Source organism: Urocitellus parryii, chromosome 7, assembly GCF_045843805.1.
Source record: "Urocitellus parryii isolate mUroPar1 chromosome 7, mUroPar1.hap1, whole genome shotgun sequence".
In the NCBI taxonomy this organism is placed as follows: Eukaryota; Metazoa; Chordata; class Mammalia; order Rodentia; family Sciuridae; genus Urocitellus; species Urocitellus parryii.
Window position 1 is genome coordinate 162,832,201 of NC_135537.1, and position 27,716 is coordinate 162,859,916.

At 39.4% G+C, this 27,716-nt stretch overlaps 2 protein-coding genes across 2 annotated transcripts; both read right to left on the reverse strand.

Moving 5' to 3' along the window:
* Positions 1–1,022: 1,022 nt before the first annotated feature.
* On the reverse strand, positions 1,023–6,423 carry Krt12 (keratin 12). The gene is made up of 8 exons (XM_026387025.2): positions 5,842–6,423; positions 5,300–5,382; positions 4,215–4,371; positions 3,242–3,403; positions 3,022–3,147; positions 2,675–2,895; positions 1,903–1,973; positions 1,023–1,120 (listed from the first exon to the last, which is right to left on the reverse strand). Exons 1-8 carry the CDS (start codon positions 6,421–6,423, stop codon positions 1,023–1,025), a joined length of 1,500 nt encoding a protein of 499 aa, XP_026242810.2.
* Positions 6,424–18,194: 11,771 nt separating this feature from the next.
* On the reverse strand, positions 18,195–25,726 carry Krt20 (keratin 20). Its single transcript, XM_026387091.2, has 8 exons — positions 25,319–25,726; positions 23,384–23,466; positions 21,613–21,769; positions 21,106–21,267; positions 20,816–20,941; positions 19,745–19,965; positions 18,963–19,000; positions 18,195–18,332 (listed from the first exon to the last, which is right to left on the reverse strand). Exons 1-8 carry the CDS (start codon positions 25,724–25,726, stop codon positions 18,235–18,237), a joined length of 1,293 nt encoding a protein of 430 aa, XP_026242876.1. The 3' UTR covers positions 18,195–18,234.
* Between the last annotated feature and the right edge of the window lie 1,990 nt (positions 25,727–27,716).

A 27,716-nucleotide genomic window follows, 5' to 3' on the forward strand; every position in this document is an offset into this window, starting at 1 on the left:
TGGGTCTCGTCACATGTATTTATTCTGTTTCCTTTCCCTCTCCTCTGCCTGGTTGATCTTTGTATGAAGCTTTTAATTGTTGCCTGACATACTGGCCACTTCTTCCTCCATGTGTCCTTTAAATTCCTCTTTAGCCTCTCTCACAGTGATACCATTCCTGGTAGAGGTCTACCTCTGCCCCCATCTGAGCTACTTAAGATGAGGATATATTTTACTTATCACTGAGCCCTCAACCTGGCATGCTGTAGGGTCTCAATGATTGTCTTTTTCCCCCAGTACTGCGGATTGAACTCTGGGTCACTCTACCACTGAGCTGTATCCGCTGCCCTTTTTATTTTGAGACAGACTCTCACTAAGTTGCTAAGGCTGGCCTCAAACTTGTGAAATCCTCCTTCCTGAGCCTCCCAAGTAGCTGGGATTCTAGTAGTGGGTCACCATATCCAGTCAATGTGCTAGAAAATTAACAGGACAATTGTTATCCCTTGTAGTGTACAATATAATTTTTTGGCAACCTAAATGGGCTGCTGTAAATAGGACAGGACTTCTCAAAGAATCCTCTTAATCTTCAACCCAGGCATCTTTGTCCCAGTGTTTTCTCCTTTACTATTAATATTTCAGAAACTTCTCTCTAAACCCTCTACATTATTGTTGGAATCAAGAATGTGCACACTTCATATTATTGCCATTAGTCTTTTATTCAAATTAGCTCCATTAAAACAACACTACTTTGTCGAAGTTCTGTGATTAATAAAAACAGTCCAGATCCCCAGAAGAAAGTTCATTAAAAGACTATTCCAGGTCTAGAAGGTAAAGTAATTTTGGTGTGTTATGAAGATCAACATGGTTGCATGGTTTTAATTGGATATTGTCTCATTAGAGCAGAAAGGACTCAAAGTGAGTAGGAAATACAAAGAGAATGAAACAGACCAAAATAGAGACTGAACTCAGCACCTCGCTCTGAAAGCATCATTTCTAGTTGTAAATTGCTTGTCCCTAAGGAACCAATCACAGGTTGTGAATCTTTACATTACTTCTTCAAGTTCTTGAACTTGGGATGAGACCACCTCACCATTCACCACCTCCTGCACGATAGTCTTGATTTTTCGGGTTTTGTTTGGGTCTAACGAGTAAAATGGAATAAAGGGGGCAGATGTTAGTGTTTCAAATATTTAATCCAAAATTGGCTGTTGTTTGACTTAAGCAACTAAATTATGTGTTAGCTAATACAATCCATTAAATTTAAACTTTCAAAAGTGACTTTTAGCTGGGTGTGTTGGCACACACCTATAATTCCAGTGGTTTAGGAGGCTGAGACAGGAGGATCATAAGTTCAAAGCCAGCTTCAGCAACTTAGCAAGGCCCTAAGCAACTTAGTGAGACCCTGTCTCAAAATATAAATAAATAAATAAATAAATAAGGATGGGGATGTGGCTCAGTAGTAAAAAAAAAAGTAACTTTTACATTCTAAAACAAAATGTGTTTTTTTTCCTCAGTGAAAATGAAATATATTCAGTATTACCTTATGCAAAAATGAATATTTTTCTTTTTGAAAATTTCAAAAGTGGTATGGTACTCATAGTACCTCTTTGGAGAGTATGCTTTTCCCCGTAGGCTTGCAAAAAAGTTTTACAATGCTAAGGACTGCCCCGCCCCTTTGCAGTGTTGGAGATAGGATCCAGGGCCTTGCACTGGCTAGGCAAGTGGTCTATCACTGAGCTATACCCCTAGTCCGGGATTGCTTTTTTTGCTGTAAGACTACACAAATGTTTTTCCTTGGCTGAGAATATAGGTATACTTTAGATTTAAATTGTTAATAATACTGTAATGTTCAAAGAGATCTTACAGTTTTAGTCATTAATAGATGTGATTCCAATTTACTTTCAGTGATTGTTATCTGCCTACCTTTTGATGAATCAATTGACTGTGCTTGAGATTTGGAGCCTGTCACAGATAAATTTTCATCAAAACCATCACTGTGGATAGATATCACGTGATTCCTCCTGGAATGAGAAGAAATAAGAATTTGCTGTTTGAGCCAACAATCATAAAGGTATGGAATACTATGGTCAAATAGAGAACATCTTCCAAATGTCTCCACTGAAGGATGCACCCTGAGAGTAAACAATTGGTTCAAGGCACTCTTGTTTCTAAACCCTGCCTAAAACGGGCTCTCAGAGTGAAGAGACCTGGCAATTAATGGAAGATTTGGTTTCAGAAAGGAGATTTTCCAGTTTACAGCTCTGAGTTCTCCTTCCTTAGTAGGAACTGCTATCTCTTCTGGAAGATTTGTCATCATAGGTATGAGGTGGTTCAGATGGCTCCCATCTGATATGTCATCTTAGCATCAGGTCGCTGATACCAGAAACTGAATGGGCAGTTTTTCTGGTACATGCAGGTTCCTTTACCATCTCCTTCTGTCTGGGGTGTCTTTGCTCATCACAGCATTTTATGAATTATCAGGTGAGATGAGGTGTGAAAACACTTTGCACAGTATTTAATACATCCCAGGCATCGTATTTCCTAAATATATTATTTTCTATTTTCTATCAACTAAAGATCCTTTTCTCCTTGCAGAAAACAAACAAACAAACAAACAAACAAACAAAAAAAACTGCATCGGGTGCCCACTATTTGTCACCCCCGGAAAGTATTTCCAGCTTGAACGTGTACACACCCTTGGTCCTCCCCGTCCAGCAGACGGCGGTAGGTCTCGATCTCCAGCTCCAGGCGGGCCTTGGCGTCCAGCAGGCGCTGGTGGTCCACGCTCTGGCGCTCGGCATCTGCGCGCACCTGCTGCAGCTGGGCTTCCAGGTTGCCTATGAGCTGCTGCACCTGGGACAGCTGATAGCAGAAGCCACCCTCGGTTTCAGCCAAAGAGTCCTCCAGGGATTTTTTCTGCATGTGGAAGGGAAATGGCACAGACAGGACAATGACGGAAACTGAAGACAGGAGGGCAGCCAATGGTCTAACATACTTTGGGTGCAGCGTTATGTTTGGAAGTTGAAATGGTGCAAGTCCTACCATGGCGAGCTGCGACTGGAGCTCGATCTCCAGGTTTTGCATGGCGCGCCTCAGGTCGGTGACCTCGCTCTTGCTGGACTGAAGCTGCTCTGTGTTGGTGCTGATCTCCTTCCTGAGCTCCCCGCTCTGCAACAGCAAAAAAGGGCGTAGGGAGCTCAAGCCTGGAGCCTCGAGCTCTCTTTCGGTGACTGTTAATCAAAGCCGTTTGCGTTTGTGTTACCTTTTCAAGGAACCAGGCTTCTGCGTCCTTCCGATTTTGCTCAGCCATGGATTCATACTGTGTCCTCATGTCGTTGAGGAGCCTGGTGAGGTCCACTCCTGGTACAGCGTCCATTTCTACGCTGACCTCGCCTGGGCCACCTGCCCGGAAACTTAGGAGCTCCTAGGGACAGCAAGTGAAAAAGCGAGGTGCAGGGGACCATTGTGATTTTAGAGGGCCCTAGATGCTTTTGCTTTTCTGGGCCTCTTTCATTACAACAATAGTAAAAATTATGTATTTTTGATTGACTTGGACAAATATATCAATATATTAAAACTCTTTAATCATTCATCATATTCTTCTGACTTTAAAAAAAAGATATTTTCACAGGCCCTTTAAGTGACCATAGGCCCTATATGCTGTGCCTGGGACCCAGAAGGACTGGTTGGCTCTCCTTTTAGAGGGTCCACTGTCTTTGGAGGCTTGGTATGCATGTTGCTGGAGGGTTTTCAAGGGCAGCTACCTGAGGAAGGGCTGCAAGCAGTACCCAGGCTTGCAGAGTTTGTACCAATCATTGAAAATTGAGTAGAGAATCCTTTAGAAACTTAATGCTGGTGTCCATTCTCTACACCAGCCTCTGATACACATCATGGCCCATCAGAGTTCCACGTGTGGCATATATAGCATTACATGTTATTGGTAGACTTGTTTTTATCTAACTTGTGACATATTATATATATTTTTTCAAAACCACTAAATCAAGATAATTAAAATTCTTATTGTCATTATCTAATAATGAAAATGACAAAAACAGAAAGTGCCTCTGTTTTGTTAAACCTTAGTAGGAACCATTAGTAGCAGCAGCAGCAGCAACGTACACACAGACACATCCAAAACAAATGGCCACTTTAAAAGGCCATGTTTTAACTCTAGATTTACAAATCTGAAATTTTAATTTTGGGATCTGGGAGAAAAAAAAAAAGCAACTTCTGACCTCCTCATGGTTCTTCTTCAGGTAGGCCAGCTCTTCTGTCAGGTTCTCAATCTGCATCTCCAGGTCAGTTCTGGCCAGGGTCAGATCGTCCAGCACCTTGCGCAGGCCGTTGATGTCGGCCTCCACAGTCTGGCGTAGAGCCAGCTCATTCTCATACCTGAAATCAGTTTAGGGATTCAACACAACAATTTTGACAAGGCCACTGCCAACTTTAGGGCTATTTGGTGCATGAATCGCTGCAACTGTTGGAAAATAGCAGCGTTGTAGTGTGTGATACAGTTTTTGCTTTTGTGACTCCCTTCCTTCCTCTTTCCAAGTGCATTAATAAATTGTTCAGTTGGAGAGAAGAAAAGGAAAAAAATTATGAGGTGATGCTTTTCTACCAGCAATGAACCCCCATAGCACCCCCCGGGAACAGAGTCCCCTTTGCTGCTGCAGCTATGAACAATAAATAGCAGCCCCTATCTCTAGGTGCAGTTCCTAATGGCATTCTAAAAATAATTGAAAATGAAATAATAGTTACTCTTTTTGCTTAATTTTCTTCATGATTTATTTTATTTAAAACATCAGTACTTCTTCCTTAGCTTTTGACAAGATCTTATAGGTTCAGGCTATCACCTTCCTGTGTGGAAATTTTGTAATGCAAAAAGCTTTTATTCCTTATGTCTGGAAGGATGGAATATGGAAAAGGAGATGGAAATATAAATAAAAAGTGGATGGTTAATCTTTCAGTTGTATGTGCCATCAGGAAAACAACTGTTTCAATGAACCCTTTGTCAAAAACATTATTAGTTAATTTTGATAACATTGAAAATTCAAGTTTAGGACATTAGTAGAATTATCATGTTGAATTATGAGTCATTACAACTATGGTGATCCATAGCCTGAGGAGTAAGCAACTTATTTTAAGTGTGTTTGATTCTAATTACTTTTTAGAATGTCCTATGTGCATTTGCCAAACACCAAATGTATGGAGAATGTGAACTTCAGAAGATTTGAAAAATTTGCTATCACTGAAGACAGGAAAATAGGGAATAAAAGGACATGGTAGGGAAGGTAAGTTATCATCCATCTGTTTTACTCACTTCATTCTGAAGTCCTCAGCAGCCAGTCTGGCATTGTCAATCTGCAAGATGATCTGGGCATTGCCAATGTTGGCAGAAATGATCTGGCAAAATAATGGGAGACATGGAAAATGAAGTTCTAATATGCTACTAGTTTACAAAGATATTTTTGACACAGAGTTCAAGCGGTAATCTTAAATGCTGCGTTTCATTATCAGTTTAAGGCAGTTTCTTTTTTTTTCCCTAAGGAAACCTATTTATAAAATGATATTGAAAAATTAAACATACATTTCCTAGGATGAGAGTAGAAATATAGTCACTATATGGTAAATGATAGTTGAAACTTTCTGGTGCAGGAGATTAAACCCAGGGCCTTGCACACATTAGGCAAGCACTCTGCCTGCCGCTGAGCTACTCCCCTAGACCTCTAAACTTCTTGGGATGAAAAAATTCTCCATGTACAGTCAACCTGAAAAATATCTAGTAGGTCATTTTCACTGTAAAATATTATAATAATAACAGAAAAATAATTCCCAAAGCCGCCCCAGAAAACATGTTCTTACCTTATTCCTGAGATCTTCAATCACTGGGTAGTATTTACTGTAATCATTCTGTGACCCTGAGTCTACAGTCCTAGTCCCTCGTGTTTCATACCAATCTCGGATTTTGTTTTCTAGATCAGTATTAGCCTCCTCCAGAGCTCGAACCTTATCCAGGTAGGAGGCTAATCTGTCATTCAGATTTTTCATGGTTTCTTTTTCTGATCCAGAAAGAAGGCCTCCATCATTGCCAGAGAGGACAACTAGAGAGCCACCTCCTAGGTTTCCCCCCATCCCCATCCCCATCCCTCCTCCAAAGCCACCTCCCAGGGATCCTCCATAGCCAGCGCCTAGTCCTCCTGCCAAGGAACTTCCAGAACCACCACCAAGGACAGAACTAGAACCAAACATAGAAGCAGCCGAGAAGCCTCCTCCGTAGCCCATTCCAAGGCCATAGCCACTTCCCCCATAGCCACTCCCCCCATAGCCACTTCCCCCATAGCCACTAGCAATGCTGGAAGCAGATATGCCTCTGGGTCTGCCCGACATCCCACTCTGAGAGGACAGCCGCCGGGACAGCCCAGAGGTGCGCACTGAGAGTGACATGGTGTCGCTGGAGAGACCGAGGGCCTGGGGAAAGTGGTGGCAGCTGGAGAGGAAGCGTTGCCAGCCAGCCAAAGGGCTGACCTTTTATAGGCTGTGAGATGGGCGTTGAGGTTGAAAAGTTCACTGTCCCCATTCCAAACAGGGAGTTGCCCCCAACTTTTTCCGCTCAGCAAGGGAATGATTTATGAATAGCGAAAATTCATTGACAGAGAAATAATTGAATAATCATTTGTATGAAATATCTGTTATACCGAAGAGAGAGATGGGTGGAGTGGAGATAGGTTGTCATAAGAAATTTTTTCTTCTCCAAATTATTCTACTCCCAGCGTCTCAGTACACAGCAGGAAAGTGACTGGTGACTGTCGGATGGGTAGATTGATAAATCCTTCCTCCTAAACCTTAAGCTTCCAAGTGTTTCACCCCTCTTTCCTGTCTGTTTCCTTTGGAGACTCATCATCAACTACCCAACCATAATCTAGAATCTCTTTCTAGAATACAGCTTCAGAAGGAACCTGCTAGCTGAAGGTGGGGAATGAATGCATTTCCCAGGCTGATTCTGGAATTTGAGTTTTCAAGATTTTAAATTAAGGTGTCGTATGATTTCCCTTTTCTGAAAAGAAAGAAAGAAAAAAGACTGATTATACACAGAAAAGTGGTTTTTTTTTTCTTAGAATATTATAATTGTTCCAGCAGTTTTTCCTTTACCTAGAATTGACCTTGTAAGCTCTTTGGAATCAGGGCCTTGTTGTGTGAAAATTGGAGAAACATGTTCCAAAGAATTGTGTCTAGAGTCCTGATTATTTATTTATTTTTTTTAAGGAAAGTTCTTATTGTACTTTCTTTTTAGATATATTATTTGCTGTTAAAATTGATATGGCTTTTTCTTCTTTTTCTTTTTTTGCTGTAGGGGTTCTTTGATTTTTTTAAAAAAATTTGTTCTGTTTAGATCTACATGACAGTAGAGTATACTTTGACATATTATACAATATTAAGTATATCTTAGGATAAGAGAAGAAATTGACATGTCTTAGGTTTGAGCATGAAAACAGTAACGTTCTGATGGGAAGTGCCTTAACCCTGAAAGAAGCCTGTTTTCCTACAGAAATTACAGGTAACTGGAAACCTATTAGTGGATTCTAGGATAGTGGGAGGTCCTTAGGAATGTAACTTGTGAGTATCTATCTCTATTGGTTAAGAAAGAATAAGGATTTCTTTCTCTCTCTCTCCTTTTTTTTTTTTCACATGGATAATGGTCCAAGTCTCTACGTTTTTCATTGTAAAATAATTCCAGTATTGTTTTTTTTAAAAAAATATAGCTCTCTTTCCCCACACCCGCCCTCTTATGTGTATGTACATACTAAGTAATTATAGGAAATGTAAATTAAGGTGTACCAGTGATTGTGTATATATTTTAACATAATTAGTACAATATAAAATTTTATAACTGAGTTTTCTTTCTTAAGATTATATAATTAATCATAATTTGAATTTTAAAAAGGCAGGTGTACAGCATGATTGCAGATTCTTGGAAATTCTTTGCTGGATTCAGATTTCTGAATTCAATTTTTTCTGTATTTGAGGAAATAAGATTTTCTGTCTAGATGACATCTTTTAGCAAAGACACATAAACTAAATTTCATCAATAAGGCCTACATTGACTGAGTATATTAGGACTATGTAAGCATTTTAACTAGAGTGGATTTAGTGAGATAAAATGCATTAAAATTATTGTCAAGATAGGGTTCCTGCCTCTTAGGAAAGAGGAACTTTCTGTTCTCCCAAAGGGCCTTGGTTTTCTTGTAGATGGCTATTGAAAACTTCTTCATTTTGGTGTATTTGGATTGAATTTTTCATTTTATCTAAAAAAAATCACTAGTATTATAGATTTTAAAAATAAAATGAATTCTTATTTGATTTGTAATATATACCTCTCATGACAAAGAAGACTTTCAGAAGCTTTCTATACATTTGAAAGTAGAGATCAGGCTACTGGCAAAGCACAATTTCTCAGCAATTATTATTGAACACCAGTCTGATTCTAGGATAGTGGGAGGTCCTTAGGAATGATTTTTTAAAAAATTTGTTCTGTTTAGATCTACATGACAGTAGAGTGTATTTTGACATATTACACAATATGAAGTATATCATTAAGATGATCATTAAGATGCTACTTATTCAAAACAGTTAGTTTTATTATAGCAAATATTTGGCCATTGTTTATTATTTTGCTATAGGCATATGCAGCACTTTTGATTTTTCTTGACTAAAACAATACCTTAATGTTTTGTGGATATTTTTCTTCTATTGCAGAGATAATAGGAGGAGTAAGCCTATGCTTTTTGCTCAACTTGAATTAAGTCAACATGGTTTGGCCTTTTGGAGAATTAAATTAAATACTTCAATCAAACCAACATGAAAGTATTCAGGCATTGGGTCTGTGGTTAGCTCCATTGTCAATGTCTAGTCCATTTGCCCAATGTCTTACACAAAATCAGCATTCAATAAATACTTGTTGAATTGATTTTTCTCTTGATTAATCATGAATGGGTCATGAGTGTGTGTTATGTATAAAGAAACTTTTCTAAAATTATAGAAGAGAGTATTGACATAAAGGCAAGCTACATGGCATATTAATTGAGTATTAACAGATTCCAACACACTCTATAGATAGGTTTGGCTGTTACCCCCATCCTTATGTTAACATGTGCATTCACACACACTCTCAGAAACAAGCGTTCAGAGGTTCTTGCTGGGTGGCAGTGTTCAGGTGTCCCAGGCAGAGGGAGGTTCTGCAGCCCTAGGGGCTCCCAGAGAGTACTTCTTTGCTGGCCTTTATCTCATTGGGGATGAGCCTCACAATGGCCAGAGCTTGTGTTGCCATGGTAGAGTGAGGACTGTAGTCTGGATTCCTCCTCGTTCAGAACCCAACCCCATGCACCCAAGTGTCCAGATGTTATTTGCCCTGATTTCAGCCTCCCTGAAGATGAGGTTCTTTAATCATTTGTCATCCCAAGCCAGAGTTGGCAATGCCCACTGAGGATTTGGGGGTGGATGTGGAGGGTTGCACCTTAAACCCATGTCAAACCTTCATAACGAATGCTCAGGATCAATTCTGGTAAATGGAAGGACTGTTTCAAAATTCATCCCCCAACTCTCTCTCTCTCTCTCTCTCTCTCTCTCTCTCTCTCTCTCTCTCTCTCTTATTTAACCACTTTCCCAGGGCAGAAATGCTGAATCCATGGTGAAATCCACTTCCAGTTCCTTTTACCTTCTGTCATATAAGGGATATATGAGAAGGTACATGTTTTCCCTCAACCTATACAAATCACAAAGAGCAAACAAATGGGAATTCTAAATAAAGGGGTTTTAAGCAAGAAATCTGTAGAAGTTGCACATTCACTGTGGGATGGGAAGGAGGCAGCAACCAAAGGCAGATGGCTTGATGAGAGAGTCCATTATCCATTTGTGTCCTTTCTTTAGAGAACAGAAACTTGTTAAGTGGGAGTGCCGTGTAGAGACTTTTACCAAGGATTCCTTAAATCTGTATTACAAGCATTTTGGCTGAGATTGTTCTTGTTTGAACTGTTATCATTTATTGTGTACTTATTGCTTCCCAGATACTGGGACAAGCAGATTATAAGACATTATTTTTTTAACTTTCATAGTAAATTCGTAAGGTGCTATTTTCATTCCACATCATGAATGCACTGAGGGTCAGGTTATGAAGGACTTATTTAAGACCACAAAGCCAGGAGTGGCAGAGATAGGATTTTGAGTCTCAGCTGGGCGCAATGGTACATGCTTATAATTCCAGTGGCTTGGGAAGCTGAGGCAGGAGAATCCTAAGTCCAAAGCCAGCCTCAGCAACTAAACAAGACCCTGTCTCAAAATAAAAATCAAAAAGGGCTGGGGATGTGGGGATGCGGTTCAGTGGTTGAGCACCCCTGGGTTCCATCCCCAGTAACACAAAACAAAACAAAATAGGATTTAGGTCGTAGTAACTTTTATAGACAATAAAACTGTGCTGCTGACAGTGAAAATAAAAAGGACACATGGTCATTCTGACCTCCCTAACTGTGAAGCCGGGTTTCTGCTCTGCACATCAAGCAGGTGCTCTGGCTCCTGCATTTCCTTTTATTTATTTATTTATTTAGTTTTGCTATCATTTTAGAGAAATTTTAATGAATTTGAAATGAATTTTAAAACATTTTATGAATGTATGTTTTTTTAAAAAGTATCTATTTTTATTTTAATTTGTTACATATGACAGCAGAATGTGTTGCAATTCATATTACACAAATAGAGCACAAATTTTTCATATCTCTGCTTGTATACAAAGTATATTCACACCATTCATGTCTTCATACATGTACTTAGGGTAATGATGTCCATCTCATTCCACCATCTTTCCTACCCCTATGCTCTCTCCATCCCTTCCCTCTCCTTTGCCCTATCTAGAGTTCGTGTATTCCTCCCATGCTCTCCCTCTCAACTCCACTATGAATCAGCCTTCTTATATCAGAGAAAACATTTGGCATTTGGTTTTTTAACTTCACTTAGCATTATTTTCTCTAACTCCCTCCATTTACCTGCAAATGCCATGATTTTATTCTCTTTTATTACTGGGTAATATTCCATTGTGTATATTTACCACATTTTCTTTATCCATTTATCTACCGAGGGGCATCTAGGTTGGTTCCACAGTTTAGCTGTTGTGAATTGTGCTGCTATAAACATTGATGTGGCTGTGTCCCTGTAGTATGCTGTTTTTAAGTCCTTTGGGTATAGAGATCAAAGAGTGGAATAGCTGGGTCAAATGGTGGTTCCATTCCCAGCTTTCCAAGGAATCTCCATACTGCTTTCCATATTGGCTGTACCAATTTGCAGTCTCACCATCAATGTATAAGTGTTTGTTTTCCCCCACATTCTTGCTGACCCTTATTGTTGTTTGTGTTATTTGTGTCTACTCATTCTGACTGGAGGGAGATGAAATCTCAGAGTAGTTTTGATTTGCATTTCTCTAATTTCTAGAGATGATGAACATTTTTTCATATATTTGTTGATTGTGTATCATCTTCTGAGAGGTGTCTGTTCGGTTTCTTGGCCCATTTATTGATTGGGCTATTTGTTTTTTTTTTTTTGGGGGGGGGTGTTTAGCTTTTTGAGTTCTTCATATGCCATAGAGATTAGTGCTCTATCTGATGTGCGAGTCCTGCCTTTTAAATACAACTTTCTCCTTGGACTTCTCGATGCCTGGGTCAACACGCAGAGAATGACTCCTCAGGGTTTGTTAGAAATGACAGCATGCACGAAATCATGCAAACACACAGACAAACGTGTCCTTAGCTAGAATTTGGTTACTCTCACTGCATCTCCAGAGACCTTATAAAGTACAGATCAGCTTGTACTCCACACACAGGAACGTGATATTATGCATTATGGCTGTTAACTATTACTTACAAGCAGCATTCTCCCAACACTCAGTGATTCCACTTCACTGCCAAAGAAATAAAAACAGAGGCTATTTCTTGCTCACAGAGCCAAAGAAATGTGCCAAATTCAAAACTATAACTTAGTGGTATGCTCACATAAGAGAGGAATATAGTTAACTTGTATTTTTGAAAATAGAACCAATTTTGTGCTGAAATGTATAATTTGCACTTTAAAACTTATACAATGTAAATAATTTTGCTTATAATTTACACATTAAGTTTACATATTATATATTTATGTTTCTATAATATATTTCCTTAGACTTTCAGCATCTTAAGAAGGGACAATGTCTATTTTTATCCTGAATCCAAGCATAGTGTTTTGGCTAAATGTTGTCATTTCTTCCTTGGATTTATTTCACTTGAAAGACTTTAAATCTTTTAATATATTTTTGACACTGTGGATTGAACCCAGGGTGTGGTAACTGTATTAAATCCTTTTTTCTTTTTTTGAGTTACGGTCTAGCTTGCTTAGGGCCTCGCTGAATTGCTGAGACTGGCCTTGAACTTATGATCTTCTGCCTTATCTTTCTGAGTCGGTGGGATTACAGGTGTGCGCCACTGCACTCTGCAAGAATTTAATTCTTAATGTGTTTAAATGTGTCACTTAAAATGCACTTCATTTAAAATGATTATGGCCTAATTTATAGGTACGCTTTGACCAAGATTTATTCTTAATTCAGGTAGGAGACGGAAGCAGCTTCAGAAGTTGCAAAGAGACATAATTCTTTAGTGGCTTGTTTTCGGAAGGGGAGGCTGAGTGAGTCAGCCTCCTGGGGTACCTGGTTAGCTCAGTGGGTTGGATCGTGGTGCTAATTATCAAGTATCCGTCTGAGAGCTTTCAGAGGTGACCGTGATTTCTTTGACAGCTGCATGAATGCATAGGCAGGCAGGTGGGAATGTTTAAAGCCAGAACAATCCTGGACTTGTTGGCAAAGTGATTGCATAAGTTGAGGCACAGAGGGAGATGACTAGATCCAGGGTGAACTAAGAATTATGTCTTCTTGGAGTAGGGGACGGGGTGTTGGGGTAGCTCAGTGGTAGAGCACCTACCTGGCACGTGTGAGGCCCTGGGTTCCACCTGGAGCACTGCAAATAAGAAGGAAAAAAGAATAATATATCTTCCACTGTTGTGAATTTTAGGGAATATACACCATTGAGAAAATTATTTATGTGGCATTTAAAAATCTTTAGATTTTTTTTTTAATTAGATAAAAGTGTGCACTCCATTCATGTCAGCTGGATTAGCTTCCTGGTCTTTGATGGCAGGATTTTTCATCTAAATTCTTTCCCTGAAAGATAGACCTGTCACTTTCTGCAGTTCACTGATACTTGGGCTGTAACATCTCTTGCGTTGAATAACATTTTAAAATCCTAGGAGTGAATAAAGAATATTAGATTGCCTATGTTTTATGTTGTACTTTTTTTTTAAAAAAAACTTATTCATTTTAAATAGGTATATATGACAGCAGAATGCATTTTGATTCATTGTACACAACTGCAGCACAACTTTATATTTCTATGGTTGTATATGATTTAGCATCATGCCATAAGTGCAGTCATACGTGTACCTAGGGTAATGATGTCCATCTCATTCCACCATCTTTCCTGCCCCTGTGCAACCTCCCTATGCTCCCTCCTCTTTGCCGAATCAAAGTTCCTCCATTTTCCCCATGCCTCCGCACTCCCCATTATGGATCAGCATCCACTTATCAGAGAGAATATTCAGCCTTTGATTTTGGGGATTGGCTTGCTTCGCTTAGCATGATATTCTCCAACTCCATCCATTTACCTGCGAATGCCGTAATTTTATTCTCTTTTAATGCAGAGTATTATTCCATTGTGTATATATACCACAGTTTCTTTATCCATCCATCTGTTGAAGGGCATCTAGGTTTCTTCCACAGTTTAGCTATTGTGAATTGAGCTGCTATGAATATTGACGTGGCTGCGTTATTATAGTATGTTGATTTTATGTAGTAAAATCAACATATATAGTATATAGCTGATGATGAACAAGATCCCAAGGGATCATGATGAGTGGTCCTGAGTTCTGGACTTAAGCTCTCCATGGATTTTGAAGCAGGGGAGGATTCTAGAGGCAGTGTGTAGTCGTGGAGAGGAGCAGGATAAAATAATATCCCAGTGAGGGGAATTTTGGAAGTGAACCTCAGAGAGAAGAAAAAAGATGCTTGAAAGGGTATTTGAAAATGGACATTCTGAATTACTGCTTTAAGCTGCAATTGTTACTTGGGGGTATAATCAGGTACTTGAGACCAACCCTGAGTGAGTAAGGGTGAGAGAAGAAGGTGTCCAGGAGTGTCACTGGGCAGGCTTTGATTTCATGTCACTTGGTATCAGTCTCCTTTTTCACTGTGGTAGGGCTCAGTATAGAAACAATCCCCAGAGCTCAGAAAAAATAGCTATCTCCATCCTAACCTCGGTGGAGGGTTTTTCTCTGAGTTTTTAAGCTCCACTTCTGCACTGATTATTTCACATACGGTGAAGGAATACATGGATGATGATTCTAATGTGTGATCACATGCAGTTCTGAATCTAAGGACTACAGATCTTCCCTGGGTCTGGCTACCTGTCAGAAATAGGTTTATGCTGTTCCAGTTTTTAATCTGTAGAAGATGAATACACAGACACAAAGGTTAGTGTGTCTCTTTCACATAGAAACTACTGGCAGAACTGGAATTAGAAACACGCCCTCTGGTTCTGCATGTCTGTATGGTCTCAGCTACTTTGTTTGAAAGATTGCTTGAAAGAAACTAGAGATAGATCAAAAAGCAGGGGAGAATCTGATTTAAGAATAATCATCCTACCTCTTATAACCAAGTGTCATTATTGCCACACGTCAGTGGTCATGCCTAATCAATTTCAAATGCATCTGTGTAGGTCTTTTATTAACCAGATTCATAGGCTGGTATTTGCATATCAAAGCTTCAGATCATCCTGAAGTATGTCTTCGTAGGTGGAAGAGAATTCACTTTAGAATTCTTAATGTCTTTTTTTTTTTTGGTATGATTTTTAAGTTTATTTTTCTCTAAAAAGTAAGTTCACATTAACTCAAAGAACAGATCATGAGAAAACAAGAGGAAATGGTGAGAAAAAGGGATGAACTGAATTGAGTATTGCAAAAACCCAGGAAAAAGCATTAACCTCATGCCCAAAGTAATTACCAGTTGGCATGACTTGGAAGGAAAGTAAGGAATAACCAAAGCTGAATCCTTTTTAATTCTTCATAAAAGCAAAGGAATGAAAATATCTTTCCTGACAAAAGTCATGCTGAATCAAGTCTTGTGCGTGATGTTAGCTAACCAAGCTGGACAAGTGCCACGCTGGCTATTATATTTGGCTCATGAAAATGGCAATTAGAAAAATAACAAAGCAACCCAGGGGAGGCAAATGCCTACTTCAAAAGAGGATCACATATTGCCTATTGCTTAAGAGGGCGTCATGGCTTTAGAAACAGCCCGAGGTTCCATCTTGCTTTGCTACTTGGTAGCCGTGACTTGGGGAAAGTACTTCTCTTATGTTTTCATATAAAATACCCACAAATAAAATGGATATAATATAATAAGGTGCAGCCACATGAAGTTGCTATTTGTTGTATATTGGTATAAGATTGTTGTGGGAGTTACATGAGAAATGTGTGAAATACTTGCCACACTGTTTGGCTCACAGTACTCAATAACTGGCAGATACTAGAAGAAAAAGTAGGCTCAAATCTCCATCATGTGGGCTTAGCTACTGAATTCCTCAACAACATTCCTAAAGTGCAAAAAGTAAAATCAAGAATCAATAAATGGGATGGTATCCAATTAAAGCTTCTTCACAGCAAAGGAAGCAATCAAGAACATGAAGAGGGGGCTGGGGTGGTGGCTCAGTGGTAGAGCGCTTGCCTAGCACGTGTGAGGCCCTGGGTTTGATCCTCAGCACCCATAAAAATAAATAAATGAAGATATTGTGTCTATCTACAACTAAAAAAAAATCAAAAAAGAAAAGAAGAACATGAAGAGGGAGCCTACGGAATGGGAGACAATCTTTGCCTCCTGCATCTCAGATAGAGCATTAACTTCCAGGATATGTAAAAACTCAAAAAAGTTAAAACACCCCCAAAACAAGTAATCCAGTCAATAAATGGGCAAAGGGAACTGAAGAAACACTTCACAGAAGAAATACGATCTGTCAACAAAAATATGAAAAAAGTTCAACATCACTAGCAATTAGAAAAATGCAATTAAAACTACATTGAGATTTTTATCTCACTCCAGTCAGAATGGCAATGATCAAGAATACAAATAAAAATAAATGTTGGTGAAGAAGGGTAAGAGGCACACTCATAAATTGCTGATGGGACTACAAACTGGTGCAACCACTATGGAAACCAGTCTGGATATTCCTCAGACAACTTGGAATGGAACCCCCATTTGACCCAGTTATCTCACTCCTTGGCAGATACCTAAAGGACTTAAAATCAGCATACTACAGCGACATCAATGTTTATTGCACATCAATGTTTATAGCAGCCCAATTAATAATAGCTAAGCTATGGGCCCAATCTAGGTGTCCTTCAACAGGTGAATGGAAAAAGAAAAGGTGGTACATATACACAATAGAATATTACTCAGCCTTAAAGAAGACTAAAATTATGGGATTTGCTGGTAAATGGATGGAACTAGATACTGTCATGCTAAGTGAAATAAGCCAATCCCACAAAAATCAAAGGTTGACTGTCCTCTCTGATATGTGGATGCTGATTCACAATTGGTGGGGACAGGAAAGTAAGAATGGGGGTTCACTGGATTGGACAAGGGGGAAGCGGTGTGGGAGATAGGATGGATGGGAATGGGAAAGACAGTAGAATGAATCAGACATAACTTTTCTATGCTCATATATGATTACACAACCAGTGTAACATCATGTACAACCACCAAAATGGGAAGTTATACTCCATGTATGTAAGATATGTCAAAATTCTTTCTACTGTCATGTATAATTAAAAATAAAAATTAAAAAAAAATAACTGGCAGATATTATTACTTTTAGGTGAGCTACATCATTATATCCCATATGATATTAAAAATCACTATCCTAATAATTTGGAAACTTCTATAAAAAATTTTAAGTTTGACCAACCAATCAATTCACTAGTATACAACTATACTAGGCAAATTAATTTTTCCTATAAACATTCACAGGCAGTTATCACTCACTAAGATGCAAAAGTGGTGAGAATACAGTATATATATTTTCACTTTTGAGCTATTTTGACTAACAATGCTTCGAACATTTGTGTACAAAAGATCACACTGTATAATTCCATTCATATGAAACATCCACAATAGGCAAATTTGTTGAGAGAGGAAATAGGTTAATGGTTTTCAGGGGATGGAGGGAATGGAGAATGGGAATGGGAGTGAATTTGGTGGGTGATAAAGTTAGATAGTGGTGATGGCTGCACAATCCTGTGAACATCATCAAAGGCCACTAAATTATACCCATTACACAGGTGGATTTCTGAGTGTGAATTACATTTCAATAAAGCTGTTATTTAAAACGGTGAGAAACATTTCAAAATATACAATCAGCACATAAAGAAAGAGGGCACTCGATGATTTTAAGCAGTTTATTTTCAAAAGGAGATGTGGTCTGCCTTGAGAAGGGTCTCGCTCACTACAAGCATGGTGTGTGTGCCTCATTCTTCTGCTGCTTAGCATCTGTGATTGGAATTTGACTCTCAAATTATTCAAGGAGCTGGGCTGAATTTTAAAAAGCAGTAAAGACAAGGAGGGGAAAGCAGTCATAGATTGAAGGTGGCAGAATTGTACTGATCCTGAAAAACCCAACAAGATTAACCAAGAAATTGGCTCAATTAAGAACCCAGGAGCTCCCAAAAGGAGATTTAGCAATTCAGAAATAGGAAAAAACAAAACAAAACAAAACAGAGACAGAGGTTCATTTGCAATTTGCATAGACTTCTCTGCTTTGGTGAGGTTTAGAATCATGGAAATGTGTATAATTGATATTAGCATCTAAAGCTTATAATAGATGTGCTCCTAGATAAAGCTGGCAGTAATGGTGTTTTAAATATTTTAGAGCTCATTGGATTTCATTTTTGTAGGCAATTTGCAGCTCCTCTGATAAAAGGTTTATATTTAATTACACAGACTGATAAATAGGCTTCCCCTTCCCCCTTCTGATCACTACAAAGTATGAAGAGTGTTTTTAGACGGCCACTTTCTTATAGGGAGTAAAAAATCACAGCCACGTTTCTTTTGAAACCTCAGCAGCGTCTCCTTCTGGCAGCTCGTTATATACTTTCTTCCACCTCTTGGACTTCAGATGACACAACCTTGCCATCCACTACTTCTTGCACGACTGTCTTAATCTTCCTGGTTTTCTTTACATCTGAGTGCATATCAGACAATAATGTTAATTCAGGCCCATGTCCATGATTTGTGAAATTCAACTTTAAATTATTATTTCATATTTATTTCCATTTTTTTTTTTTTTGGTACCAGGGATTGAACTCAGGGACACTCAAGCACTGAGCCACATCCCTAGCCCTATTTTGTATTTTATTTACATACAAGGTCTCACTGAGTTGCTTAGTGTCTCGCTTGTTTTGCTGAGGCTGGCTTTGAACTCTTGATTCTCCTGCCTCAGCCTCCCAAGTCACTGGGATTACAGACATGCGCCACCATGCCCGGCTTATTTCCTTCTTTCAGAATAAAAAAGTTGAACTCATCCTTTTTCTTAAATAATCTTAAATTCATTTTACAAATACATGCTGAAAATTCACCACCCTTCCCCCAATTTATAAATTTCTTACTCTTTCCACCCCAAACTGAAATACATGATCTTGAAATAAATAAAGTTCACATTTGAGTTTTCTCTTTCCTTTTCAGGCTCTCAAGACAGCAATAACAAGGGCCAAGACAATGATCCTACCATAGGGATAAATTCCCACATGGAATTACTGGATAGCTGCTGAGATTTCAGAGTCAGAGAAAAAGTGCAAAACCGTGGAATACTTACCTCTCTCCTCCGGGTTGCTTAACTGAAGTTGCACATTTCTTTGATTTTTTTATTTTTTGGAAAAGAAAGAAAAAAAAAAAGAAGAAAGTATTATTGCCAGTTTGAAAATGGAGTGCTCTCCTGTCTTTTCTATTTCAAAGACAAGTTGAGTGATATGTTTGGATGCTGTTTTTCTATTTTTTCCCCCTTTGACAAGGCTCATTATTTCAAACTTGAATGATCTGCTTTTTAACTTGAAAAATACGTAGCTTCAAAACTGACCCACTGAACATATACTGGAAATTTTTGTTATTAAAACAACAGAATAGAAGCTCAAGTCTTGGGTCCTTGGGTGTAGTCTTTGCAGACTACATTGTCGATGTCCTTGGGTATAGTCTTTGCAGACTATATTGCTCTAACATTGATGGTTCCCATATTGGGTCTCATGAACCTCTGGGACCTGCTGATTACTTTGTGAGCCCTCAAGGAGAATTTTTAAAAAGTTATTGTGCTTTCAGTTATATACCAATCATAAAAGTAATATACCAATCATAAGAGTAATCTGTATGACTTAGATAACCATCTTCTAATTCATTCCTACCATATGACTTCAAGAAGGCCATACATGGTATTTTGGTTGTGTGTTACTTTTGGGTATATTTTTGTCTTGATGTTCTGTGGGTGAGTGTGTGTGTAATTGCTTTTGTGCTATGATTGCCTTGGTGCTGGGTAATGAGTGGTGGAGAGCAAACTAGAATAGCTCACAGCTGTGGACACATATTACTTGATTCTAAGAGCCTTACTTTACATCTTCTCCTTCCAGAAGGCGGCGGTAAGTAGCAATTTCCTGCTCGAGCCTGGTCTTTATGTCAAGAAGAATACTGTACTCGTTGCTCTGGCGTTCTGAGTCACTCCGAATCTGCATCAGCTGGGACTCTAGAGAGCTCAGCCGCCCCTGGATGCTGGCCAGCTGGTTGCTGTAGCGAGCCTTGGTGTCCTCCAGTGTGTGTTCCAGAGATTCTTTCTAGGAGCACAAGACAGGCAGGGTGTTCCTTATGGGAGGACTAGATGTAGGAAATGACTCGATTTTAATTTCTCTTGGGAAGAATTTCTGCAGCTAGTCCCAGTGAGTATCAGTTTCCAGCCCTTTCTGTCTCTTTTCCATGTAGGCAGACTCAACCAGGATCCTTTGTGGTTTTCAATTTTGCACCCACCTGGTTCCCTCTGTGTGTTACATTGTGTTACTGTTCTCAGTATTTGCTTCCCCACCCTGTCTCCAGTCCCTTCATCAGGATTGGCCACGTGATTTGTGTTAGAAATGGAGAATTACACTTCCTTGATCTATTGATGCCGGGGCTGGTCATGTGACTTTCTCCAGCTAAAGAAATGCAGGTGAAAGTGACATGTGGCCCTGCCATTGATCCTCTTCCTGCCACAACACTGGGGGTGTCCCAGATCCAGCCCACTCCTTTAGCCTTGCCCCAGTGTCATGGAGCAGGGTTGCAGCCACCCCATGATGAACGTGGTGTTGTTGGTGACCACAGTATCACTTACTAGGGGCTGGCCAATTTGCTTAGCTTGCAATGTCTTGACTCCTATTTTCCAGCTTTAAAATTCACTCAACTTTTAAGACCTAGCTTACACGCCACCTTCCAGGTGAACTCTCCCAGATCTACTCTTCCCTCTGCATTGGGCAGTGCGTTGCCCTTTCCTCGATTTCTTTCTGTCTTTTAATTCTTACTAGTTGTTTGACCTGTTTCCCGGTTGGCTTTGCCAGGGGAGAGGTTATTTCTTAGAGGTCTTTGCATTCCCAGGGTTCCTCACACTTGGTAAACACTCGATGGATTGCCAAGTGGGAGGGAGCTGTGCTTTACCATGCTGAGATGGGTCTGGAGTTCTATCTCTAGGTTCTGATAGGTGCGTCTCAGCTCTGTAACTTGACTCTCCGTTCCTTTTAGCTCTTCCGTGTTCACTAGGACTTGTTGCTGCAGAGCTTCCGTCTGAAATTCCAAGAATGGAAAAAAATACATATATATGAGTAAGGAAAGGAAGGAAAGCAGGAAGGAAAGAAGGGAGGAAGAAAGGAAGGAGCAAGGAAGCAAGTGATCTCCTTTGGGAAGGCAGCTTCTATACATTTGCTCACACTGGGGAATTATTCTGTTACCTGTCTCTCAAACTGTTCTTTGGCCTCTTGAAGGTTCTTCTGGGCCATGACTTCGTATTTCTGTCTCATCTCATTCATGATGTCACCGAGGTTCAGGCCTGGAGCAGCATCCAGTTCCACATTGACGGTATTGCCCAGCTGCCGGCGCAGAACGTCCACTTCCTAAGAGAGTGAAAATCAGGACTTTAGTGTGGAGCACATTCTTAGATAAGGCTGGACAGAGAAGACAGAAGACGTCTATGGCTGCTTTCATTGGGGATGCATAAAAAAGAAGGAGAATAATAACTTATGCCTGGCTTCTGGGGTCCAGGTATTGCTCTATGTCATCTGACCTAGAGCAGCCTTATGAAAAGGAGCGAGGGCTGCCATCATTATTGACATCTTCATCCTGGTCACTACCACCACCACCAACCATCCCTCCTCCCCTGTTGCTCCTCCTCATCCTCTTTCTTCTTCTTATTGGAGCCATTCCATCATCCCCAGAACCAGTTCTGATCATTTTCTCACCTCCTGATGCTCTTTTTTGAGGAGAATCAGGTCTTTGTTCAGCTCTTCAATCTGGACCTCCAAGTCTGTCTTTCTTAGGGTTAGATCATCAAAGACCCTACTCAAGCCTTGGAGATCAGCCTCCACTGTCAGGCGCATCCCCCTCTCAGTCTCAAACCTGTGAATGAATTAGTGTGCAGAGACAGCTGAGGCTGAGGCCTTCTGAAGTCATTATAGGAGAGAGAATCTAATATAGTGAGATAGATTTTTTTATGTGGAACATGTGATCAGTTGCAATACTTTATAATGTCTCCCTTTACACATTTATGAAATATGCATGAGAACCTAGGAATCAGATAATTTGCTCCATAATGTAATCTCTGTGATTTGCAATAACTTAAAAAGTTTCTACATTCTTTAAGTTTTTTTTTTTTTTTTTTTTTTTTTTTGCACTGGAGGTTTAACCCAGGGGCACTTAACCACTGAGCTACATCCCCAGCCCTTTTTGTTTTTTATTGAGACAGGGTCTTATTAAGTTGCATTAGGGCCTTGCTAAGTTGCTGAGGCTGACCTTGAACTTGAGATCCTCCTATCTTAGCCTCCAGAGCCACTGGAATGACTAGCTTGAGCCACTGTGTCCAGATATATTAAAAGAAAAATTTCAAACATTTGTTTTAATTACTGTGTTAGAAAATGATTCTTATTATTGATATTAATTAAGGCTGGCTTTGCTTAATGAAAGCACATGATCCATTTATTTTTATTACTTAGTAAACAGATGTGCCTCGAATGGTCAGATATCCTCCTCTGCAATCTTAGAGACCCTCATTTTTTAAAAATAGCAAACTTTAAAACAATGATAATGCAGTGGATCGCTCTGATGCTGACCTATAAAATTGGAATTAATGAACTTTTACTGCTTTAATCTTCAGATATACTTTCCCATTTCCTTCTTTTTTTAAAAAAAATATTTATTTTATAGTTGGTCACAATACCTTTATTTCACTAATTTATTTTTTACGTGGTGCTGAGGATCAAACCCAAGGTCTCTGGAGAGGAGCTCTCTACCACTGAGCCACAACCCTAGCCCCCCCATTTCCTTCTTTTTAATCCCTTTAGCATTAAAATGCTACCCTTCTAAGCCACAAAGGACTTTTTTTGTTGATACAGATTCAGGATGAGGAAGCCCCAGTGTGAGAGTAGTTTGATCACATGCATTCCAGGACTCAAAGCAAGTGAACACATTGGAAATGCATTAATCATAGGTTTGTCTCAGCTCTTTGGTTGGTCAGACAATATTGTAAAACACTGGTAAACTAGTAAGTATCGAGGGTCACCATACATGTAGTTTCTTGAAGGAATCTGTGTATCTGCTTGGAGGTTCACTAAATGTAGACAGCTGACTCTCTTTAGGTAACAGAAGGGCATTTGTACAGAAAAGGAATTTCAAGATGTTTTGTTATTAAGCCAAAGGACAGGATAAGATTCAGTGGGTGAAAAGGCAGATGCCAGGTTTCTGAAAAAGAATGTTTGGGCAACCAGAGCTAACCAACAAGAGCAGTAGCAATTATCGGAGGTATTCTGCTATGAACTAGGTGGCCGAATCTTAAGACTGTGGAAGAGAGGTCTATCCCTGAATGTTGGGCTGGATTAGGTAGCTTCTAACATCCCTTATGTCTTATGATTCTGAAAACATTTAATGGCAGTTTCTCCACCAACAATGTGGATTTCTGAAGGACTACTAAAAGGAATTCTTTTCCTGTAAGTTTTACTGTGGTTTTAGAGCACCTACTTCATTCTGAAGTCTTCAGCAGCCAGTTTAGCATTATCAATCTGCAGGACACATCGAGCATTTTGCAACTGAGCATCTGTAATCTGTGGAAAAAACACAGGAAAGACACTTTCAAATGGATAGGAGTTTAAAATGATTGGGTTTATTCTCAGATATACCCACAATTACATCAAAGATGTTCATGTCAAGAATCTCCACATAAGAATATGTATGAGGAATAATAACATGGGTATTTCATATAAAAAATGCATAAAGTGAACTCTGGTCCCCAGGGTTTGGCCCACTTTCTCGTTATTTTACAAAAGGAGACATTCAGTCAACTTGGGTCACCAAGCTTTATTAAGTGCCTTGTCTTTAATGTTGTTCCTGTCTGGAACATTCCTGTGGCTCCCCTCCACTGGCGAACTCCCATGTCTTTTTCACATCTCAGTTTAAGCAATGTGGCTTCAAGGCAGCCTTCAGTTACATCCTCAGTGCAGAGGTGAAATGACCAGCCCTTGCTTTCAGTGCCCTGCACAGCTTTCCTCGTCAGCATTGACCACTCTGAGTGGTAGCTTTGTCCATCTCTGTTTCCTCCTAATTCCCCCATGCCCATCAGGTACTCTGTGCCTCATTAGTGTCCAATAAGCATTGACACTTGGTGAAAGAACACTTGTCATATGATAGGGTGGTTAGGATCTAGGGATATCAGGATGGAAAAGCCCCGGGTCCTAAGAAGTGGTTAACTAGTGGGCGAGTTCTCTAATATGCATGCAGGCCAGAAGTCTACTTGTAGAAGATGTTACTGTGACATGTTTCTTTCAGTGGATCTAGTCTTGGAGAGAGGGCTGCCTTCATATGCTGGCTCTGCCCAGCCACACGGGACTGATGGCCGAGCCTATGTATTTGGGATGATTCCAAGTTGATTCAGAAATCACAAGAGACATATGGCAGAATGGTTGGTTTATTTTGAACATTTTTAGTGATAGCCTGAAAGAATGACCTGTTGACAGGAAGACTAATTTAAAGAGCATTGCTTCATGTGTGCATAGTTTCAGAAATCCTAACATAATCTCCTATAGAACCTGAATTCAAAATTGCACTTAAGGTTACGATATGGCTCGAGAAAAAGAGACCTGCTGCTTAGTCAGTGGCCTTTGCTCTAAAGGAATATGAATTATAAAACAGAAATGAAAATGAAAGGGACACGTTTCTTGATTAGATAAGAATGGTAAAGCAAAAAAAAAAAGTGCTTCAGGTCATGTCTGACATCTTCAATTAGGAGCAAAGTCTTCTACCCTTATTCCATATGAGATAAAATAGAGAAAAATACACCTGTCTTGGATAACAGAGGTGAAGGTCGTGATATGATTGCAATAAACGTGGATTGGAAGCAATAGAATATTTTATTACTGTAAAAGTGGTCTCTTAATCAGATTATTAAACAGGGCATTTAAAAATTCTGATATCATTAAGATCTATACTCCTGCTTCCCTATTTCCACCCTGAATCACTTTATTTGTTAAATCTATAGGATTAGAATACTTGTAACATTTACATGACTGAAAGTAGAACGATCCCCTGAACTGACTTTCAAAAGTGGGGATTGGGTGACAAACTAAGAAAAATTTATTATCACACATAAAGAGTTAGGTGTTTTCAGGAAAAATTGTTTACTCTTCATGTATCCCTGACATGGTAAGCTGTGAAAAAGATAGACTGTAAGATTGGAGGATAAAATTATTGTAACTAGATTTAAAAAGTTTGATTTAACGTCACCCTGTTATAGAGTCAGATGCTCCAATATTAAGGGTGGATGATAGGTGTGGCATTTTTACAATTAAAGCATTGCAACCTAATTTGCTTTATAACATGCATTTAGACCCACCTAACTCTTGAGCTATCAGGAGAGGCACGACAGTGAGATAGTTTTAAACCATAGACATCGGGCCTTACCTGATTTTGCAGCTCTTGGATTTGTTTGTAATATGCACTGTAGTCACGGCCTGCGCTGGGCGCGTGGGCTTCGTACCACTGCTTGATCTTCATCTCAAGGTTGGAGTTGGACTGCTCAAGGGACCGCACTTTTTCTAGGTAGCTTGCCAGCCGGTCATTGAGGTTCTGCATGGCCATTTTCTCATTGCCAGCAAACAGGTCCCCGCCGCTGAGATCGCTCCCATAGTTTGCAACGTGTCGGGAGGTCGAGATGCGGGTGCCGTGGCCTCCAGCCCCTCCATAAACGCTGGGTGCAGCCCCAGGACGCTGCACGCTCCCCCTCCTGTACAGGGAACTGCTCAAGTTGAGCACAGGGCCCTGTGAGGAGGAACTCAGGCTTCGATTGAAGCTTCTGCGACTGAAATCCATCGGGGACTCTGGGAGCAACACCTGCAGCTTCAGGAAGGTTGGAGCACTGTCTGTCATGAGGGCATTGGGCTGACATTTTTATGGAGTTCACAGAGAAGAAGCTCCTCCCTACTGCCATGTCACACACCTTAGGATTGACACAGTGCACTTTGCTTGGCTTTTTTTTTTTTTTTTTTTCCCCCTTTCCCCTTTTGTACAGCAATGTGTTTTATTCCATTCCAGAAATTACCACTAGAGGCATATCTTGGAGGTTTTGTTTTTCCTCAGGGGTGATTTTATTTATTTATTTTTTAAATAAAGGTAACAAAAGTAACCAGGAAGGGGTATTCTTTTAGTCCCTGCACCTGCCTTGGCAGAGTTTTTCATCCTGGTAGGCACATAAAGAATATTTACAATTCTCATGAATAATTCAAACATCTGAAATGACAGATGTGGGTACATATTGTAAGTCACACTGGTGATAAAGGAGAATGACTTGGAAAATGACTTATTTTTAGCTATGAATTGCTTTTCAGAACTTCTGTTTTATGTTTTTTTTTGGCTTTAAGGTTAGTCAGTATAGTTTATGATTATATATATATATATATATATATATATATATATATATATATATATAACAAATACAAAACCTTGAACATTTAAAACAGGAAAGAAACATTTGTACATCTAGAGATGCATTTTGGGGAAGCAAATTAAATGAATTTGGATCAGTGGTGAACTAGGTACTTTTGGAGTTTTTTTTAAATTTTAATATTCAATGACTAGATAATGCATTTACAAATTTCAGCCACTGCCTGGCTTTAGGTCTAGTTACTGAGAAAGTTAAAATAAATAGCTTTTTTTTTTTTTCCTGTAGCAGGCATGGTGCTCATAAAGTCAGCTCGACGCCACCATTTGACAGACTGCCTCAACCATTCTGAGGCTGTAGCTGCTGCTTCCCAGAATCCCTGATGATTTCCAATTGCAGAGTCTTCCACAGAAGCCTGCTTTTCCTCGCAGACCCCCACATCTACAGCACGAGTGTTCCATGTATAGGAAGGGTAGCGGCCAGTGCCTTGGGGTGACACTGAATTTCCCAGAGGCTCAAGCTTATGTGTTCACCTTCACACACGTGGCAGGAGCTCACCAGTGGGACTGTGATTGGCGGCACTCATGAACTACTAGTTGAACAGTTTGCTCATTCTCTCCCTTTCATTCAAGGCCCCTGGCTGAAATGCTTTGAAGCATTTATATGGCCACCTTGATCAACTTAATTAGAAGAGGTAAGTAAAAAGCAAACATGTCATTAATTCTCGTCTTACTCCTTATTTGAATTGAGATTTGTGTATGATTAAAATTCAGGAAGTAAACAAACACAAACAAAAAAGAAAAAGATCGAAATTTACTCATCTTGTTTTAGTGGCCATTGATGATGATGTTCTAAAAGCCAGTCACTTAACAAAATGTGTTTTGAGAAATCAGTTGCCTTTTTACTTGTTTCTTTTTGTATTGCCTTTCTTCCCAAATAAGGTAAGATCATTTTATTTCTGTCTTATAAATAACATGCTTTCAAATACTCTGTTGCATTCAATTTGATCCCAGTTATAAGCTTTATAAAACTAACAATTATATGAAAGTAAAAGCTGAATGATACCATTATATCTACTTCAGGTATTCTGTTAACAAGTATCACTTTGATAACAGATGTCACAACGAAAATGTGCAGTCAAGAAGAACTTGGTATAAACACAGGAACCATGTTCTTCTTTTGCATTATATGTAAAAAATGAAAGTGGTATTTATTGTTAATTAATGGGGTGGGATGAGGTTGTTTGACTAAAATCACTGGGAAATTGTTCTATTTAAAATGACTCAAGTTTTGCAAGGAGTTAATCTCAGCTCAGAGTTTCATATGCTAACACATGTGATCCAGATATGTAGAAGAACAATTTAAATAAATTGTTAGCGTTATAGTTTGGATCTGGAGGGACCCCCAGAGGCCCATGTGTGG

Excerpts from the sequence above, each read along its gene's own strand:
- Krt12 (XM_026387025.2), bottom strand. The coding sequence starts at position 6,423 with ATGTCACTCTCAGTGCGCACCTCTGGGCTGTCCCGGCGGCTGTCCTCT. Across the intron at positions 5,383-5,841 it reads TTGAAGATCTCAGGAATAAG|ATCATTTCTGCCAACATTGG; the intron begins GTAAGAACATGT and ends TTATTTTGCCAG. Across the intron at positions 3,404-4,214 it reads TGAAGAAGAACCATGAGGAG|GAGCTCCTAAGTTTCCGGGC; the intron begins GTCAGAAGTTGC and ends TGCTGTCCCTAG.
- Krt20 (XM_026387091.2), bottom strand. The coding sequence starts at position 25,726 with ATGGATTTCAGTCGCAGAAGCTTCAATCGAAGCCTGAGTTCCTCCTCA. Across the intron at positions 21,268-21,612 it reads TCAAAAAAGAGCATCAGGAG|GAAGTGGACGTTCTGCGCCG; the intron begins GTGAGAAAATGA and ends TCACTCTCTTAG. Across the intron at positions 19,001-19,744 it reads CTGGAAGGAGAAGATGTAAA|AAATGTGCAACTTCAGTTAA; the intron begins GTAAGGCTCTTA and ends AAAAAATCAAAG.